The sequence below is a fragment of the Coturnix japonica genome, chromosome 3 (assembly GCF_001577835.2).
Source record: "Coturnix japonica isolate 7356 chromosome 3, Coturnix japonica 2.1, whole genome shotgun sequence".
NCBI lineage: Eukaryota > Metazoa > Chordata > Aves > Galliformes > Phasianidae > Coturnix > Coturnix japonica.
In genome coordinates, this window is record NC_029518.1 from 96,604,523 (window position 1) to 96,623,340 (window position 18,818).

At 46.5% G+C, this 18,818-nt stretch overlaps 2 protein-coding genes across 8 annotated transcripts in view; one reads left to right on the top strand and one right to left on the bottom strand.

The window, feature by feature from the left end:
• The window catches only part of FBXO16 (F-box protein 16), a 33,899-nt gene extending 32,607 nt beyond the window's left edge, over positions 1–1,292 (bottom strand). For 2 of the 5 annotated variants that reach the window (XM_032443765.1, XM_032443764.1), the window contains exon 1: positions 871–946. In XM_032443765.1, the coding sequence (XP_032299656.1) occupies positions 871–931 (61 nt within the window). In that variant the 5' untranslated portion in view covers positions 932–946. Of the gene's footprint in view, positions 1–870; positions 947–1,189 lie in introns of those variants that run through there. The other 3 variants (XM_015859885.2, XM_015859887.2, XM_032443766.1) reach the window with 3 other exon arrangements.
• Positions 1,293–1,343: 51 nt separating this feature from the next.
• The window catches only part of FZD3 (frizzled class receptor 3), a 41,758-nt gene continuing 24,283 nt past the window's right edge, over positions 1,344–18,818 (top strand). The window contains exons 1-2 of one of the 3 annotated variants that reach the window (XM_015859824.2): positions 1,344–1,457; positions 6,641–7,142. In XM_015859824.2, coding sequence (XP_015715310.1) covers positions 6,954–7,142 — 189 coding nt within the window. In that variant the 5' untranslated portion in view covers positions 1,344–1,457; positions 6,641–6,953. Of the gene's footprint in view, positions 1,508–6,640; positions 7,143–18,818 lie in introns of all 3 variants that reach the window. The other 2 variants (XM_015859823.2, XM_015859822.2) reach the window with 2 other exon arrangements.

Genomic DNA, 18,818 nt, shown 5'->3' on the forward strand with positions numbered 1-18,818 from the left:
CTTTCTGAGAAGTAATACTTCCTAATGTTCAGCCTGAATCTCCCCTGACACAGCTTGAAACCATTCCCTCTAGTTCTATCATGTCTACACGAGAGAAGAGGCCAACCCCCAGCTCACTACAACCTCCCCTCAGGAAGTTATAGAGAGCTAGAAGGTCTCCCCTGAGCCTTCTCTTCTCCAGGCTGAACAATCCCAGCTCCCTCAGCCGCTCCTCATACGTCCTGTGCTCCAGACCCCTCACCAGCTTCGTAGCCCTCCTGTGAACGGTTCCAGGGCCTCAATGTCTTTCTTGCAGTGAGGAGCCCAAAACTGAACACAGTTCTTAAGGTGCAGCCGCACCAATGCCGAGTACAGGGGGACAATTACCTCCCTGTTCCTGCTAGTAACACTGTTTTTGATGCAAGCCAGGATGCCGTTGGCCTTCTTGGCCACCCGGGCACACTGTCGGCTCATGTTCAGCCGAGCATCAATCAATACCCCCAGGTCTGTTTCCTCAACACAGTCCTCCAGCCACTCTGCCCCAAGTATATAGCGCTGCCTGGGGTTGTTGTGGCCAAAGTGCAGAACCCGGCATTTGGTCTTGTTGAACCTCATCCCGTTGGCTTCGGCCCAGCTCTCCATCCTATCCAGATCCCTCTGCAGGGTCTCTCTACCCTCAGGCAGATCCACACTCCCTGCCAATTTGGTGTCATCCGCAAACTTACTGAGGGTGCACTCAATGCCCTCATCCAAGTCATCAATAAAGATGTTGAAGAGGACAGGTCCAGCACCAATAGACCCCTGGGGAACACCACTCATGACTGGTCTCCAACTGGATTTAACTCCATTTACCACCACTCTCTGGGCCCAGCCCTCCAGCCAGCTCCTTACCCAGCCGAGAGTGTATCCATCCAAGCCACGTGCTGCCAGATGGATCCCTAAGAGACACCATTAGTGACCAGTGGACACGGCGCCATTACAACACCCCTCTGGATGTGCTCATCCCCCCAATTCTTCACCCACATCCCTTTACACATGACAATTTCTGAGCACTTTGGGACCCAAAAGCATCACACCCCCCATCAGCAGCCCCCATCAGTGTCTCCCTACTATGAGCATCACCACACCCCACAACATTTATCCCCTCATACCCCACTTCATTTACGCACTACTGCCTTCATAGCCACCCCCCACCGTGTCGTACGCTCACTTGCCTCCTCCCCTCCCTCGAGCAGCACCTCCTGCTCCTCCCGCTATGGCAACCGCTGCCCGGGAGGTCGTCAGCCAATCACATCCCTCCAACGGGCGGGAGGGGGTGTTTTACCTAGCAACCAGCCTGACTTCGCTCTGATTGGTTCGCGAGGGGGTGAGTGGGCGGGGCCAGGGTTGGGCGTTGCGGCGGAGTCGGGCGGGAGGAGGCGCGGCCGCCACCTGAGGGAGGGAACGAGCGGAGCCGAGCGGCGGGAGCCGGCGCTGAGGTAAAACGGCGGGAGCCGGCGCTGAGGTAACGTTGGGAGCCGGCGCTGAGGTAACAACGGGCTGCAGGGCTGGGCGGAGCGGTTGGGGTTTCTCGTTGAGGATGCGGCGTTTTCTGCCCTTCCATCGCTCGCAAAGGGCAGGGACGCTCGGTAGGGGGGGCTGCCATGAGGCGGAGGGACGAGCTGAGGGGCTGCGTTGGCGCTGCGCATCCCCCGGGGTCGGGAGGTGCTGCTTCATCCCCCGCTTCGAGGGTGGCGGCCCTTGGTTCTCTCAGCGCTGCCCTGAGGAGCAGCAATGGGGGCCACGGCACCTGCCTCTTCCCTTCCCGGCTGTGGAGCCTCGTCCTGTGGTGCAGCGGAGAGACAGAAGGAGGGAGAGCTGCTTGAGTGCGGCAGTGCCGGGAGGATGCGTTCTGCCTTGAAAACACGGCGAGGATCCGAGCGGATGGATGGAGTATCCCGGCGCTGGAGATGGGTTGTTCGCTGCCCCTCCACTCCTGCAGCACCCCGACCATAGGGTGATAGAATAGCCCGGGCTGGGAGGCACTAGAAGGGTAGAACCGTAGAATGGTATGAGTTGGAAGGGACCCTTAGAGGCCATTTGGTCCCATTCCCTGCACTGAACAGGGATAACCACAGCTCCATCAGTGCTCACAGCTCATCCAGCCTGACCAGCCTGATCCACCACAGAATCACAGAACCACCTCTCTGTGTGGCTTGTTACAGTGCTTCGCTATCCTTACTGTAAAAATCCCTTATATCCCTTCTAAATCTCCCCTCTTTTAGTTTGAAACTGTTTCTCATATTAGTGTAATATCAAAAAATGGAAGAGAACCCCAAACATCATCACATTCAACACTTGGATCCACACAGGTCCACTCATAATAGTGTGAGGGTTGGCCTCTTTTCCCAGCTGACTAGTGATAGGATGAGAGGGGAACCTTGAGCATCATCACGTCCGACTCTTGGATCCCCACAGGTCCACTCGTAATAGTGTGAGGGTTGACCTCTTTTCCCAGTGATAGGATGAGAGCTTAGACCTGAGAGGTCTTTTTCAACCCGAATGATTTTATGGGTGTTCAGTCCCAATGGTTGAGGGCAGGAAGGATGGATTCTGGATCTCAGGGACCAAAGAAACCATGGGGAGAGGTGGCAACACATGTGCCTTGTGGCTTCCTCATTGGAATAGAGGTTGTGGGGATTACGCTGTGTTTCTCCCTTAATCCCTATAACCCAAATGAAACAAGGGGGAGCTCAGTGCTGGAGTTTCCTTCCCGCTGCCTAATTAAAATGGAGTGACGAGCATAATGTATGCAGCTTTTGTGCCTTCATGTGGGTGGGAATGGCTTGGGGAAACTGCCCGTGCTTGTGTGCAATGTGCCGCTTGCTTTTCTATCTTCATGCTCAGAACTGGCTGGGGAATGGCCAAGGTGATGTTTTCTCCTCATCCTCCCATTTGTGCAGGGAAAATCTATAGTTTCCTATATGGTCTCACATCTCCAGCAGGGACAACCATTAACGTGTTCACCTACAGCGTGTCCTTCTAAGATCTGGTTTATTTTACCCCTCATTGCTCCCCTTTGCTGCCCTCTCTATTCACTCCAAAATGTATTTTGGGGGAGAAAATGTGGTATTCAATCCTTTCACATCGTGACTTTTCACTATCATTATCTTCCCCGCGTGTCTTAATGTATCTTTTACAGCAGGAATTAGATGGCTTTGCATGATTATAAATAATGTATAACTGTGCAACCACACTAACAAACGGGTTATTTCCTTCCCCTTTTGCCCACAGTTTCTTTTGCAGCCCCTTAGGGAATGCCTGCCTTCCTACCCCCCTACTTGGGTGTCACCAAAAGTGTTTTGTTTTGTTTTTATCTACATATAAAAATAACCACAGGATTCCATATGCAGAGACTTAACAAAGAACATACAGATCTGTGGTATTAAATTATCTTAACACTGAAGATTTCTTGTTTCAGCATTCATCTGTCTTCACCAATTAATAGGTCACCTATATGTTCACCTCCTGTTGCAATAACGTGCTTCTCTTTTTTTCTCTATTTCACTTATGCCCCTTGATGGCAAAGAAAGAAGCTGACCAGGCTCTGTAGACTTTCTTTTCAGGCTCTAGTGAAGGTTTTCTTTATGGTGCTGTGTGATGGTTGGTGTATGTTGCTTCAGCACCTCTCTTAGGAGCTGTTGTCTTCTGATTGCTGCTGGGTTGGCATCTGAATTATAGGATCCACACTAGCAGGGCAGTAGTTCATCCTTGCTGTGAGTTCACTCAGCTGAAGTTGTTAGATGGAATCTTCTTCCAGAATCCCCCAGGGGTCTGTGCTGGGTCCAGTCTTGTTCAACATCTTCATCAACAACCTTGATGAGGGGATAGTGACCACCCTCAGCAAGTTTGTGATGATACAAAGTTGGGAGGATTGGCTGACACGCCTGAAGGCTGTGCTGCCATTCAGCGAGACCTGGACAGGCTGGAGAGCTGGGCAGTAAGAAACCAGATGAGGTTTAACAAAACCAGCAAGTGTAGAGTCTTGCACCTGGGTAGAAAATAATTGCATGCACCAGTACAGGCTGGGGGAAGAGCTGCTGGAGAGGAGCTCTGCTGAGAGGGACCTGGGCGTCCTGGTGGACACAGATTGATCATGAGCCAGCAGTGTGCCCTTATAGCCAAAAAAGCCAATGGCATCCTGGGGTGTATTAAAAAGAGAGTGTCCAGCAGGTCGAAGGAGGTGATCCTCCCCCTCTACTCTGCCTGGTGAGGCCTCATCTGGAATATTGTGTCCAGTTCTGGCTCCCCAGTACAAAAAAAGACAGGGATCTCTTGGAAAGAGTCCAGCGGAGGGACACTAAGGGGTGAAGGCCTGGAGCATCTCCCCTATGAGGAGAGACTTAGGGAACTGGGTCTGTTTAGCCTTGAGAAAAGAAGGCTGAGAGGGGACTGATCCAGGTTATAAAATACCTGAGGTGTGGGAGCCATAGTGGTGAGGCTGGTCTCTTTTCAGTAATGCGTGGGGACAGGACTAGGGGTAATGGGATGAAAGTACAGCATAGGAAGTTCCTTTTCACAGTGAGGGTGATGGAGCACTGGAACAGTGCTGCCCAGGGAGGTGGTGGAGTCTCCTTCTCTGGAGATATTCAAGACCCGCCTGGACGCCTACCTGTGTGACATGGTGTAGGGAGCTGCTTTGGCAGGGGGGTTGGACTCGATGATCTCTAGAGGTCCCTTCCAACCCCTACAATTCTGTGATTCTTGAGTCGGTGCCCGAAGTCTTGAAACATCCATTTCTCCAGGGTTGGAGGGATGAAGCTTTTCAAGGCCATTTGAGCTTGGAGTTGGGTGCCAATGAGGCGTGGTTAGATACAGCACATCTTAAATATTGTGGTGAATTTTAGTCTTTTAAATTCAGTGTGTTGGCTGCTCTTACATCCATGCTTGCTTTGCTATGAAAGAAGAGACTTTGATCTGAGCTGTGTTGGCTGATTCTGCTCCTTATCTTAGGGTTCAGCTAGTTCACTTTCCAGCTCTTTATTTTTGGTCGTGTTACCTTTTCTGTACTTTGGAACAATTTTACTCTTTGTGTACTTTTACATTCTAAAGTGTGGCTTCCAACACGGATTTCCTGTCAGTAGCTGCAAAGAGAGTAGGCAGCCTGTGGGAGAGAGCTGTCAATGAACTGAATTTCATGCGGTTGTGTTGAACGCTTTGGTCTTTTTACTATTTGCCTGTTTGTTTTTCCAACCTGCCTTGAACAGCTGCAGCCAAACCCATCACCTCACACGATCTCAGAGAGAAGCATTGAATTGTTGAGGTTGGAAGGAACCTCTGGAGACATTATCTAGCCCAGCCCTCAAGGTTTATGAGGTCATATTATTCTGACCATAAGATGGGCCCATGTAAACACATGTACGTCTCTACAACTTCTTTTGGCCAGCTGATACCAGCAGAAGGCTGATGGTTAACTCGTATCTCTCACTAGGTTTGCATAGGGAGAAAGGAAAACCTTTTGTCTTTTGGACTTGTTTGGGACGAGCCCTGAATTCTCCATCTGAGAAGAAGATCATTAAGCTCTAGATTGATTTGTGCTCTGATTTGTGATGCCTCCACCTGGGAATGCTGATGTAGCACTTTGGGTTTCCTGGTTCAAACAGTATTTCTAGATTTCTGTTGCCTTTCATTACGAACCATAATTCTTTTAAAAGCACTTGGCTGGAGACTGGATATTACAAATCCATCGCTGTAAAACAAAATTGCTCTAAGAAAAAAAGACTTTTATGGCTCTGTCAGCTTTTTTCCAAGCTTTAGCCTCCAGTTGCAGCATTTTCCTGCAGCAGATGGATGCAATATGCTGAATCCCTCTTCTGTTTGTTCCACTCCAGCCCCTTAGTGCTGAGAAAATGTGGGCCCAGCCCTGGGAATGAGTGCTGTTTAATTTGGCTCTATGGGCAGAGTGAAGCTGGCAGAACAGCACTATTTAGCTACCTGTGCGTATTCCATCTCTTGGAGTGTGTGGAGAAAGGGATGGGCACAGAATGCTGTCTACTGGCTGATACGTGGCTGTAATGATGATTTCTGGTGTGCAAGATACAAGGAGTGTGTCTCAGATGGGTTAGAGACCATAAGAGTTGGCAACAGCTGGACTAAAACTACAGCTGTGAGCCCAGCTAACTAAGGTGTGAGCGCAGCCTGTTGGGCAGAGCAGAAGTCCTCAGTAGTGCAGGTTGGGACTTGTGTATTGGTGGCAGTGACTGTTTTGTTTTTGTTTTGTTATTCAGCAGAAGCTTCGTGGCGGTGCAAGTAAAGATGCTATCGCTGAGAATGTGCTGGTGGAGCTTGAGTCATAAGGAGCTTGGTTTCAGTGTGGTCAGTGCTTGTAGTGCTCATGTGGTTGTAAGTTAAAGCGCAGGGGTTCTCTAAAGGTATTTTATTCCTGGTAAATAGATTTTTGCCTTTCCACCATCATTTTCAAGTGGAGTTTTACAACATGCCTCCTTTCCTTTTCTCCCACCAGAAGGTCTGGAACCAAAGGTTAGAGGATCCCCTGACCAGTTTTAGTCTTGTACACCAGAATTTTTAAGCAACTTGTCTGCTGGTGTTTTTGAAATTAAAACTGTAGTCAATGAGAGAGCTGTTTTTAATAAATTCTGTTGTGTTTTCTTTTTGTCTTAAGCCACCTGACAGAGGAAGAATGTAACCCGGCTGCTGTTCTACCAGGATGGAGTCAATTGTGTGGGAATGTGGCTAAACATCCTAATACCGTACCCTAATGCATGGTGGTCAAGCAGGATGCCTCATAGGTCTGTCTCAAATGTGTCATCTTCAGGACTGAGCGAACAATGCTGAACACTGAGAGCTTCCCAGTATTGAAGAACCTCCACCAGGACTGCACATACTGCTGTTGAAGCAAAATCAAGAGGCAGGAGAAGAGCTGAAAGAGTTTTCTGGCTGGGCTCAGGAACCGGCCCCATTGACAGCGTGGAAGGATGGCTGTGAGCTGGATGTTGTGCTGCTTTTGGCTATTGGATGTTCTGGTGGGCTGCACAAGAGGGCACAGTTTATTTTCTTGTGAGCCCATCATCCTGAGGATGTGCCAGGATCTGCCTTACAACACCACCTTCATGCCTAACCTTCTGAATCACTATGACCAGCAGACAGCAGCGTTAGCAATGGAGGTAAGGCTACATGTTTTATATCAGTGGATGTGATTTTGGCCTTTAATTTGACAGATGGTTTGTGACACGAGCGAAGAAGATACTTACATTAGAATTAAAAGATGAAAAACATCCATACGGTTAAATATAGAAACAAACACTGCTTGCAAACCATGTATTCTAATATGTACTAAAATATTCTATGACTACGAAATTTGCTTTTTTGGTATAAATGGAATGAAATAGACCGGATGTGTTATATGTTACTTTAAATGTTTAATCCGAGAATGTGTATTTTGGATGGTCTGCCAGCTAAATTAATGCCAGGGCAATGGTGTGTGAGCAGAATGGAGTTGTGGAGACTTTGAGTTTGTAGAACTTGGCCTTTTCTTACTTGAAATCTGGTGTGAAACAATGAGACCGTGAAAATAATGGAAATGGCTGATTTATTAGTTCTGCTTTCTTCAGCGACAAGGAAATCTATTGTCTTCTAGACACTTTAATTAACCTGTTTCTGTTCCGTATCCAGGCAGAGAAGCTTTTCTACTTGCACTCTGTGTTACAATGGTACCTTACTACTGCTACCATTATCTCCCCAAATCTGTCTTGGATTTACACTTAATCACTTTCCCTTAAAGAAATAATAACATAAAATTCTCTTTATATTGTCTAACATTTCTTTGGAGAAGTTTCCTGATGAGGCTTCAACCACGTGTTTTCTCTCTTTTTCTCTATGATGTGGTTTATACAAGACTTACAAGTTCACTTCAGTCTGTTCCCTATGCTGCTGTTGCCTGTGCTTAAGGAGTTTCCTTGTTTGCTGTTCTGTGTAATGGAAAATAGAACTGAAGGGCTTATAGAACGTGAGGCATGTCTTGCTTTCAAACAGCCTATCAAATATAAGGAAAGGAAGTTTAAGGAAGGTAAGGAAGTTTTAAATGGCGTATCACTAGTTGTTAACACTTTAACAGAGTTCATTTCCTTACTGAAAACTGGAAGTTAGGATGTTAAAGGAGCTGGTGAAACCAAGAGGATTGAGGCCTTTTGAGACTGACTTGTAGTGATGTTGACCTCATTGCAGCCTTTCAGTACCTGAAGGGAACCTACACCCAGGAGGGGAGTAAACTCTTGGAAAGGGCTGACAATAGCAGGACATGGGGAAATGGTTTTAAGTTAAAAGAGGGAAGATTTAGGTTGGATGTTAGGGGGAAGTTCTTCACTAGGAGAGTGGTTAGACCCTGGAACAGGCTGCCCAGGGAGGTTGTGGATGCCCCGTCCTTGGAGGTGTTCAAGACCAGGTTGGACGGGGCCCTGGTCAACCTGATCTAGTGAAGGTGTATGTTTGGTGGCCCTGCTATAGGCAGGGGGGTTGGAACTACATGATCCTTGAGGTCCCTTCCAACCCGGGTCATTCTGTGATTCTGTGATGTGCTGATAGTGGGTTTGTGTTGTTGCTGAGTGGTGGTAGAATTACATGGCCACAAGTCAGATAGGAAATAAGCAACAGTATCAACAGGCTGAATTAAAGCTAAACTAGAATGGAGAACTGTGAAGAACTTGATTACATTTGAGCTGCGCTGAGATGCAGAATGGTGGAGGAAATTGAAAGTGATAAGTGTGTACTGGGTGGAAGAACATTCATCACATTAGTGGTGTGGTGGTCAGCTTGTTTTCTTGACTAACAGTGATTTGTGCATTGAAATTTTAGCTGAAAGCCTGTCAGAACAGTAAGGGAGCAAAAAGGGAAATCAGGCAGCTAGAATAATTCAGCAAATAATAGAGCAGCCTCATGGTGGTGGGCTGTGATGCTGTCATTCCCTGATAGCTGGGGTGCTGTGTGAAGTTCAAAATATCACTTTTGCTTTCCCTAATGGTCTCTTTACAGCCACTACTGGAAGTAGAGCAGTAGGTTATAGGGGCCGCACAGGCTGAACCAGAATTGCTGTTGTAATTGCCCTTATCTTCATAAAATAGCTTTCTGCTAAGGAGAATGAAACAGTTGAGAATTGAAAGTTACTTCTCCGCAATCTCTCACTGAAAGCTCATCTTCAGAGCATAAATTAGCTTGAATGAAATACTGTGTTGCAGCAATTCAGATACAATGAATGCCACAGCCATTCTTAGGCTTAGCATGGAGTATTGAGTATTGTGGCTCTGTATAGCACTACATTCTGCCAGTGCTGGAATTCCTTTACTCTTTAGGTGCCGCGTTTTGTTGTTTTGTTTCTTGCTTTCTATAATCAGAGTTTACAAGGACTTCTACTACAGTAACAACTGTTGTCTATGATACTTTCATCATACTTTTCTTCCCTTGCCATCGGTTGCCCTTTGGAGGATCCTTTCAAACCTTACGGATACTTCTTAAATAAACACAAAAATCAATACCTTTCCTTTTGAAGTCTTTATGCTAATCTGATTCCTTAATTAGAATAAAGATTAAGTCACTCCACGGACTCTTGTTCTATTGCAGCATTACAGGGGATGGAGAGGAGATGATGGTGTGTGTTGGGAGCTGTCCTGCCCCACAGTACTGCACGGCAGGGCTCCATGCAGCCCTTCCTTGTCTGCTCTGTGCTGCCGTGTAAGGTGTTCTGACAGCATTCTGTAATCTGTAAGGCAGTGATTTTCTTCCAGTAGTTATCCAGCACAGTCTGACTGCTGTATTGTAATGATACTATAGAATAGTAAGCTGTATTTTTTTTTAGCTGCGTTAACACAGTTTTTTTTGGTGGTCACTTTTTTAATGGAGAGCATGAAACCGTTGGTAATTTGGAAGTTGGGAATGTTTGTTAGCAATGAAAAGAAGCAATTGAATGTGATGATTGCCAGCCACTGTGCAGTTAAATTCACCACCAGCGCTTCCTTCTCCTTAGCCTGATTTTAGCGAGACCTCACAGATACTCCTAGGGATTAAAGAGGCTTTAAAGGATGGAAGCAGATAGAGATGAGGCCTAAATGGGCCCCTATGGCTGTGTGCAGAAGCTTTGTCTTCTGGGATTATACTGGATGTGGAATGCTCCAGAAGTGCAACGATGCAGTCACCATCTGGGCAGAGCAGATAACACGCTGTTACTTTGTGCTCTCTCACAACTTCCATTCCAGTTTTGCATATCAAAAAAGCAGCAGTAGGGGTAGCTTAGGGATGCATTATAGCCAGGCTCACTGGTGTGTGGGTGAGAGGTGCAAGGGGGAAATGGAGAAATAGCAATACTCTGCAGCTGATTCACTTGTCTGCAGTGTGAGGGAGGTAGTCAGAAGGGCAGAGCAATAATGCTGAGCAGAGGCTGCCACAAGATTCGCATGCCCTTGCTGGCTGCATTTCTGTTTGTATCACAAAGGGGTTTTTGTGGCAGTATTGTTTTTTATTTGGGTTTTTTCTTTGTGTCTCTTCACCATGATGACATTTGGAGTCCTAGAAATCGTGTTTTTTTGTTGGCTTTTTTTTTCACCTTTGAAAAATAGATCCCAAGAACACCTCAAGTGGAATGAACAGTAGTGGCTGGCTGTGTTCTCATCCTGCTCAGCACCTGGGATAGGAGGGAGCATTCTTCCAGTATATCAAGTTTTCAGTGATTCATTGTATTTCTCAAGTAGTTTTTCTATCAGACATACATTACTACAGAATTCAGGCAGCTGGAATTTGGTCTCGACAAGAGCTATTGTCTCTCAGTGTTTGACTTTCATAAGAGCCATAGAGAAGCGTGCAGAATTCACTGACGTTATATATGTGCCTGATGGCTGCCTGCTCTGAAGCTGAGAGTTAGTGCTGCCCTGTTTCTCTTCTTGCATTTCAGAGTGAATTTTATTTCCCACTAAGCAGCACTGAGAAGAATACTGGGGTCCCCAGTACAGGAAGGACATGGAGCTCTTGCAGCAGGTCCAGAGGAGGCCACTAAGATGATCAAAGGGCTGGAGCACCACTCCTATGAGGAGAGGTGGAGGGAACTGGACCTGTTTAGCTTGGAGAAGAGAAGGCTCTGGGGACACCTTGTTGTGGCCTTCCAGTAATTGAAGAGAGCATATAAACAGGAGGGGGAATCGCTCCTTACAGGAGTGGACAGTGGTAGGACAAAGGGGAATGGTTTGAAACTGAGACAGGGCAGGTTCAGGTTGGATCTTAGGAGGAAGTTTTTCACCCAGAGGGTGGTGACGCACTGTTCACAGGTTGCCCAAGGAGGCTGTGGATGCCCCATCCCTGCAGGCATTCAAGGCCAGGCTGGATGTGGCTCTGGGCAGCCTGGGCTGCTGGTTGAATAGGATGAATATAGGATGGAAGATCCTTAACATCTTCCCCCCTGAACTCCATCTTTATTCCTTATTTTCTTTTGCCTTGCCTGTGTGCTCTCCCCTCCTAAATCTCAGCGTTTTTCATTAGCTTTCTTTTGTCTTCAGCTCTGCACTCCAAACATGGAGAAGTATAAGAATGCAAAGCTAATGGAAAAGTAGATTTTAATTAGCGACTGTTGTGTAAGCATCCTAATCTTAGACTTTAATTTGCAGAAAGGATTAATCTTCTCTTTAGTGTGTAAGATTATGATGCCTACAGAACAATGGAGTTGTGCATGATCATAAGAAGGCAAGCTGTGCAGCAGTTCATGAAACCCGACTCTTTCATTAACTGTAGATTTTCCTACTCTAGATTTTTACCTTAGAAATAGCCATGTAATTTTAGCTTACTGTATTGTTAAGCAAGAATGTTGAGTCTCAAAGATGACCTTGCAGAGTGCAGGCAGAGCGTGTGTTTGGATAGAAGTCCTTTGGGTTTTAGGAACTTGGACACCAGCAGAATCATAGAATCACAAGGTTGGAAAGGACCTATAAGATCATCTAGTCCAACCATCCTCCCTTCACCATACCTACAGGAAACCCCTAAACCATATCTCCTAGCTCCCTATCCAGATGCTTCTTGAACACTGCCAGGGATGTCATATCCTGAGTAATATCCAGGAGTAGATTTCATTATTCAGGCAAGAGATGGAGGTTTTGCAGTGCTGTGTTTCACAGAGCAGCATGAACAGAGTACCAGGGAGTACTTCCTTTAGTACGAGGGTTAAAGCTTCTGCAGTGCAGTTGATTGGTCTGTGATTGATGCTCACACAGCAGAGCCGGGCAGCAGGTGTTACCAACCCTTCCTTTCTTTGCCTGGCTAACAGGCTTTCTCCAGAGAATAATTTCAGAAATGAAGTTTTCTAGGCTTTCATGTTTGTTAATGAGAACAAAATGCCGCGTGATTATTTTCCAAATCTGGACTAATAGAGAGAAAAATAAAGAGTTGTTGTTGTTCCACTGATAAAGTGCTGCTTGCGTGTGGCAGATGAGCTCTCCCCATCTTCATGTTTCCTTAACGATGAATTCTGAACAACGATCCAAGCAAAAATATGGAAACAAAGTTTAGCCTTGATAGTTGAATAGAAGCATATTGTAAAATAGCATTACTTTCACGTAATGATCCAGTTTAAAGTGAATGATCTACATCTTAATCAACATGTATTCACAGTGGGCTTGTTGCAGGGTCGTGAAGGCAGATGGCTCTCCGTTGTGGCTAATAATTCTGTAGCATCTGGTGGAGCTTAAAGAGGAATTATCAGGAAGGGCAGAACACATGAATTTAGTTTGGGTAGTTAAACGACAGTGTATTTTGTCTTCAGTTGTAGCTTTGTATCTACAAGTATAAACTCAAACAAAAGAGAGCTGTGCCAGAACGTAAAGGGAATGTTGGTCTTTTCATTCATCACCTCTCTCCAAGTGTAGCCATCCATTTTTCTTAATCAAAATCTACCAGCTGATCCCATGGCACTTGCCTCTAATGGAACAAAACCCATGTTTGTATGGTATGCTGTAATAGTACGGGTTAGTAGTTGTTAGTGACAAGACTTAGCCTTACATCTAGTAATATGTGCAGCTCAGACAAGGAGGTCTGTGTTCAAGAAGCATCTGGGTAGGGAGCTAGGAGATATGGTTTAGGGGTTTTCTGTAGGTATGGTGGAGGGAGGACGGTTGGACTAGATGATCTTATAGGTCCTTTCCAACCTTGTGATTCTGTATGTGTGGTGCATTAGCCCTGCATTAGCTGCCTTGTGTTCTGCATGTGTTGGACTCCATCCCTCATGGGGCAGAGGTTTAACAGTGCCCCCTCTAGAACTGAACCATCGCTTCTGTCTGAGTTCCTAGGAGCTCTTTCCATTCCCCCTTCACATTCTTTGACACTGGGGTTCTTTAGCCATCTCAAGTCTACGTTGAAAGCTCTTGGGTTTTCTGTCCTTTTGACTCATTCTTCTACAATGCATTTTTCCTGCAAGAAGGTGGCAATGGTTAAAAGTAATTGCGGACTTCTGCCAAGGTAGGTATGTGGTTTGGTGATAGTGTTTCACTTGTTTCACTGGTCACTTGTAAGTGATGCTTTTCTTCTTATTTTCTCCATTTGATGGTGTTCATTCCAACTGTATGACAATTGGATTCTAAAGGAAAGCCACAGCAGACCCATAGGAGAATAAAATAAATGCTAAAGAAACAAGATGAGCATTGCGGTCCTTTTCAACCCAGGCCGTTCTATGGTTCTATGAAGGGTTTGTGACTTCTGGAGAGAAACTGCTCTGGTGCAGCACAAAGTGAAGGAGGGAAATGTTCCTGGGCTGCAAACCATCTTTAATGATACAGGAAAGCAGTGCTGGTGAATTGAGTTTATACTTCGATCTACCAACGTTGTAGGCTTGCAACACAGTAACGGGTTGGTGATATGTCGTTGGAAAGAATGTATTTACTGAAGGAAACAGTGTAGGAAAGGTGAAGGTGGAGGAGGTGGATACATGTGAGAACCTCCACGTGGCCATTGCGACCTTTGGAGACCCGCTCCATCCGCATCCTGCCGTTGTCTCTTCCATCACAGGACACACCGGTTCGCCCGGCCGCCTCGGTACCGCAGTGAGTGCCGTCCCAGCAGCTCCCCACGCCGTGCCCCCGGCCCCGCCGTGACAAAGGCTGCATCTGCCGCCCTCCGCCTCCCCCTCCGCTCTCTCGTTCTCGCCTGTCGGCGGCCGGGTACCCATAGCAACGGGGAAGGAAATTTGAAAAGAGGAGTGGGGAGAATGGAAGCACAAAGGATCGGCTCATTTGAATGTGAACGAGGGAGGAAGGCTCCTTCCAGTCCATCTTTGTGCTCCGGAGAAGCCTGAAATGTAGCTTCTGGAAGTTGCTTCCAATTTGTAAACTTGTTTATGTTCATGAATGGCTGTTCATGAGCATGGAAGTGATGGTACAAGGGGGAATGGTTTGAAACTGAGACAGGGCAGGTTCAGGTTGGATCTTAGGAGGAAGCTTTTCACCCAGAGGGTGGTGACGCACTGGAACAGGTTGCCCAAGGAGGCTGTGGATGCCCCATCCCTGCAGGCATTCAAGGCCAGGCTGGATGTGGCTCTGGGCAGCCTGGGCTGCTGGTTGGTGACCCTGCACACAGCAGGGGGTTGGAACCAGATGGTCATTGTGGTCCTTTTCAACCCAGGCCATTCTATGAGTATGGGTCTGAACTGAAGTTTTTCCTCCAGCTGCGCTTCTACAGAATCCAGCAGCTACAATGCTGACACACCTTCAGACTCTGAACAATGCCCAGATATTTTCCCTATCCTTCCTTTTGAAATCACAGGCAAATTTTTCTTGTTGCGTTGATTTACCTTAATTCAGTGGCATCACAGAAAGGCAACTTAATTCTTTGGATCCATCCGTTACTTTCTCTGACACAATGGGAGGCTGTTGCTTTTGTCTGCAGAGAAGAAGCTTCCAGGCTTTTAAAATTGGGGCTTCGGTTCCCCTCCCACTTGGGACTGGTTGCTGTTGGTAGCCAGGGTCACAGAGGGGACTTGGGAAAGGGGGACTGAATGGAAGGCAGGGCTAGAAGAGCCCCGCAGCTGGCTGTTCTCCTGCAGGGACGGCTGATTGCGCTTCTGTAACCTGTTGTGCCCATCAAAGAGGAGTCGGTTTTGATCTGTGTGGTGCCAGGTCTCATTCTGAAGTGGGAGGCAGCAGGGGCCAAGTATGAGTGAAACCAGCACAAAGCTACTGGGCAGAACTCATCATAGGGTACTAACAAATGCACGTACAATAGAAGCTGCTCTCTGCTCTCCTGTCCCTATCCTGCTTCTTTTGAGGTTGAAGGGACAAAGGGATCTGTGAATCCTGCTCTGCCCTATGAACTCTGTGTGGTTCTATGGGGCAGAAATGCCTTCTGACAGCTCTGAGTGCTACCAGGTGAGCCCTGCTGTGGCAAATTGAATGGGGCTTCCCTGCATCATAGCCCCACATCTGGATTTCACTCCAGTCATTTTTTTTCCCCATCCTTTTGCATATATTTATTTATAAAAGGCATTTTTGTAGTGTAGGCAATGATTCAAACAGGCAATCAGTGGAAAAACACACTTACCCCCTCTTGTCTCATGCATCAGCCTCAATCGTTCGCATCTCTAAGCAATTTAATGCAGTCTTTCCTATTCATCTAACCTTCTCTTTTATGGCTTGATCCCACTTACTCCATTCTGCCTGTTCTTTAGTTGCAAACATCCCTGCAGTGTGTTCCATGCAGAGCCTGACACATGGAATACATTTCCAGCATGTGTGTGTGTAATTTACTGTTGCAGAGACACCTTTGGAAGGTGCACTTTTCCAGCAGCCACTTGCTGATATTTACCTTTCTTCATTCTATTTCTTTAGCTGACAAAGAGTTCGGGTCTAAACCCCTGTGTCAGGGGCTCATGTGTAGCCACAGAATCTTGTTCTCTTCCCTTGTTTCCTTCCAGCTGTGTCCCCTTTCTCCTCCCACTGTCTCTTGTTAATCCCGCTATTGTGCTGGGACTTGCCCTGCTTGCCTGTAGTGTTTCAAAGACATGCAGCTCAGGAGCAGCAGCGTATCCCAAAAGTACATCAGCGGTACAAAGAACTGGGCACAAACTTCTGTCCTTGCTATGAAGAAACACCTGAACCTTTGAGGGCAAAACATTGTTTAATGTCTTTAAAAAGAAGCGAGCGCGCTTTTTAGGATGCCGCCGAAACAAATAAGCAGAGGCACTGTGGGAATTCCTGTCAAATATTTATCTTGTGAATTATTAACTGCAAGGAAGGAAAACCAACTTCAGGAGCTTGGTTTGCTTCTTCATTTGAGAGTTCTGTTGAGTCTTTCCAAACTGGTCGTTTGGATGCTTTTTTGTACCAGCTTTTTGTCCAGTAGAAGATTGTGCGAGTGCAATTAGTGTTTTTAATTCTCCTTCCCTGTCCTCCCCTGTGGAGTTCATTTGTGACCTCATTAACACAGCGCTGAATAGGGAGGGGCTGCATCCCCTAAAGAATCTTCCATTTTAATTTGCAGCTGCTGCGCTCTGCTATGTTTTCTAAAAAAGTAGTTAATTATTAAAATTAAATTCAGCAACTAATTATCTTAAGCTTTCTATTTTGATCAGAAATCAGTTTTAATATCTCAGAGTACACTGTGAGTTCCTTGGTCCTTCTATCTTACAGTGTGCTGAAGCAAAAGGCCCATTTAGCAGCCCTCGTGCTGTTCTGTAGAATCATAGAAGAATCCCCTATGAATCCTTTCAGTCCATATGCTCAGGATGTGGAGCTGCTGTATGAGGGAGAGGGTGACCCAACAGCTCAGCTGGAGGAGCTTGCTGAGATGGAGCAGAAGCTGCTGCTCTGCTGGCACTGGGATGTTGCAGCCTCATCTGAGTTGGATCCTGTGCTAATAAATGCACGCAGGGGACAGCAGGGCTGTGGGGTTTGTCCATAAAATCCACCCTGCATTATTCATGTGCGTGAAACAACCTGCTGAGTTTTACAATTATCTGCATCAAAACCAGGCTTAGTGTTGTACTAGATTAATAGCGTAGCCTTTCTGGAAATTAATCGTGAAGGAGAGAAATAGTTGACAAGTAGTAGACAACGGGTTTTAAGTAACGCTCTGTGAATACCCTTGTTATGAGGCCTGAAGATGCAAATCTCTCCTTCTATTGAACTGGGCATGTGCCTGTGTGCAGGGTCACAACCAGCAGCCCAGGCTGCCCAGAGCCACATCCAGCCTGGCCTTGAATGCCTGCAGGGATGGGGCATCCACAGCCTCCTTGGGCAACCTGTTCCAGTGCGTCACCACCCTCTGGGGGAAAAACTTCCTCCTAAGATCCAACCTAAACCTCCCCTGTCTCAGTTTAAAATCATTCCCCCTTGTCCTGTCACTGTCCACCCTTGTATACAGCCATTCCCCCTCCTGTTTATACACTCCCTTCAAGGCCACAATGAAGTCTCCCCAGAGCCATCTCTTCTCTAAGCTGAACAAGCTCACTTCCCTCAACCCTTCCTCATAGAAGAGGTGCCCAGCAGGGTCTGTTCTTACTTTATTGTGGACCTTCATAGGAGCAAAATGTGGCCATGTAACCTATCCCCAAGGAGATGCTGCTTATAACATCACTAACTGAGGTGTGAGGGATTTTGAATGGCAGTTGCTGCTTTCACAGAGCACTGAGTTCACAGCTCAATCCTTAGTGTTATTCACAATGAATCTGCTGTTAAATTCTTATATGTGAAACCAGGTGTTTGGCTCGTGAGCGCATTTTCCCAGCAGCCTGGCTTCCAGGGAAGCAGCAAATGGCTTCCTGAATTCATTTGTGTGTTTCCCCTAAGGCCTTCTGTCTGCAGAAGGTTGTGCTCCTGGCCTTTAGCAGCTCCATTGTGCATTCTCTGTCCTAGCAAGAAGTCTTTGTCTTCTGTCTTGTGCAGCTAACGCTCTAAAACTCAAGAGTTTGGCTTAAACGTGTGCTTGTAATATATTCTGCATGTGGCTGGCTCCAGGGCTGTCGAATTGTGGCAGGGGTGTTTGCTGAAACTCACTGTAAGCTTACTGGGATGCAACGCCTGCAAAAACCTTAGACAAAATGAATTGACTGACCTTATAAAGTTGTGTGCAGAGCCGACAGGAAGAATATTTAGATTCCAACACTTAAAGGTCACATCATTCAGGATCTTGTCCTGGCTGTTTACGCTGCTGCTGCTCCAAAGCCAGTGCGTGTAGCTTTGGGGTGAGTTTTGTGGATGGTTTAAGTCAGGCTTTAATCCAGACCAATGTGAAGTAAGCTAGTGGCAGGGGAAAGGGCAGGGGCCCATTAACGTAGGCTTGCTGTGAACCTGCAGTCTGAAGTGTCTGAGATGACAACTTAAATTAGTCCTTAATTCACAGTCATACAGGAGACTGACAGTGACAGCTCCACAGCACACATTCTAAGGGAGGTGACACACTTGTTAATCTGTCAGGATGAAGAAAACATAAGTTTCCCTCCTTTCTCATCCCAGTGGTTTGCACTGCCTTGTAATGTTGAGCTCTTAGGTTTTCTGCTGTGTTAGATGGGTAAGAAACTGTTGCTGTTGGACAAGGAGTAGCCATCAAGGCTGTGTGGGACTAAAGTAGAAGTATTCAATATCCCTTACGTAATATTGTAGAAATCCAACTTGTCTGCTTTTATCCTGCAGGGCGGCATTATGTTGTTTATTATGTGGCAGACGCTGTCATTCTGTCTGATGAAGGAAAATCAAAAAGGCAAAACTACACTGCTGGGGGTTTTGAAGCTTGGCTGCGTCTTAACCGTATCTTTTCTCATACTTCTTATTTTTAGAAATTCCCTTTTTTAAAGCTCTGTAGAACTTGATCTGGCTGCCGACTCCATC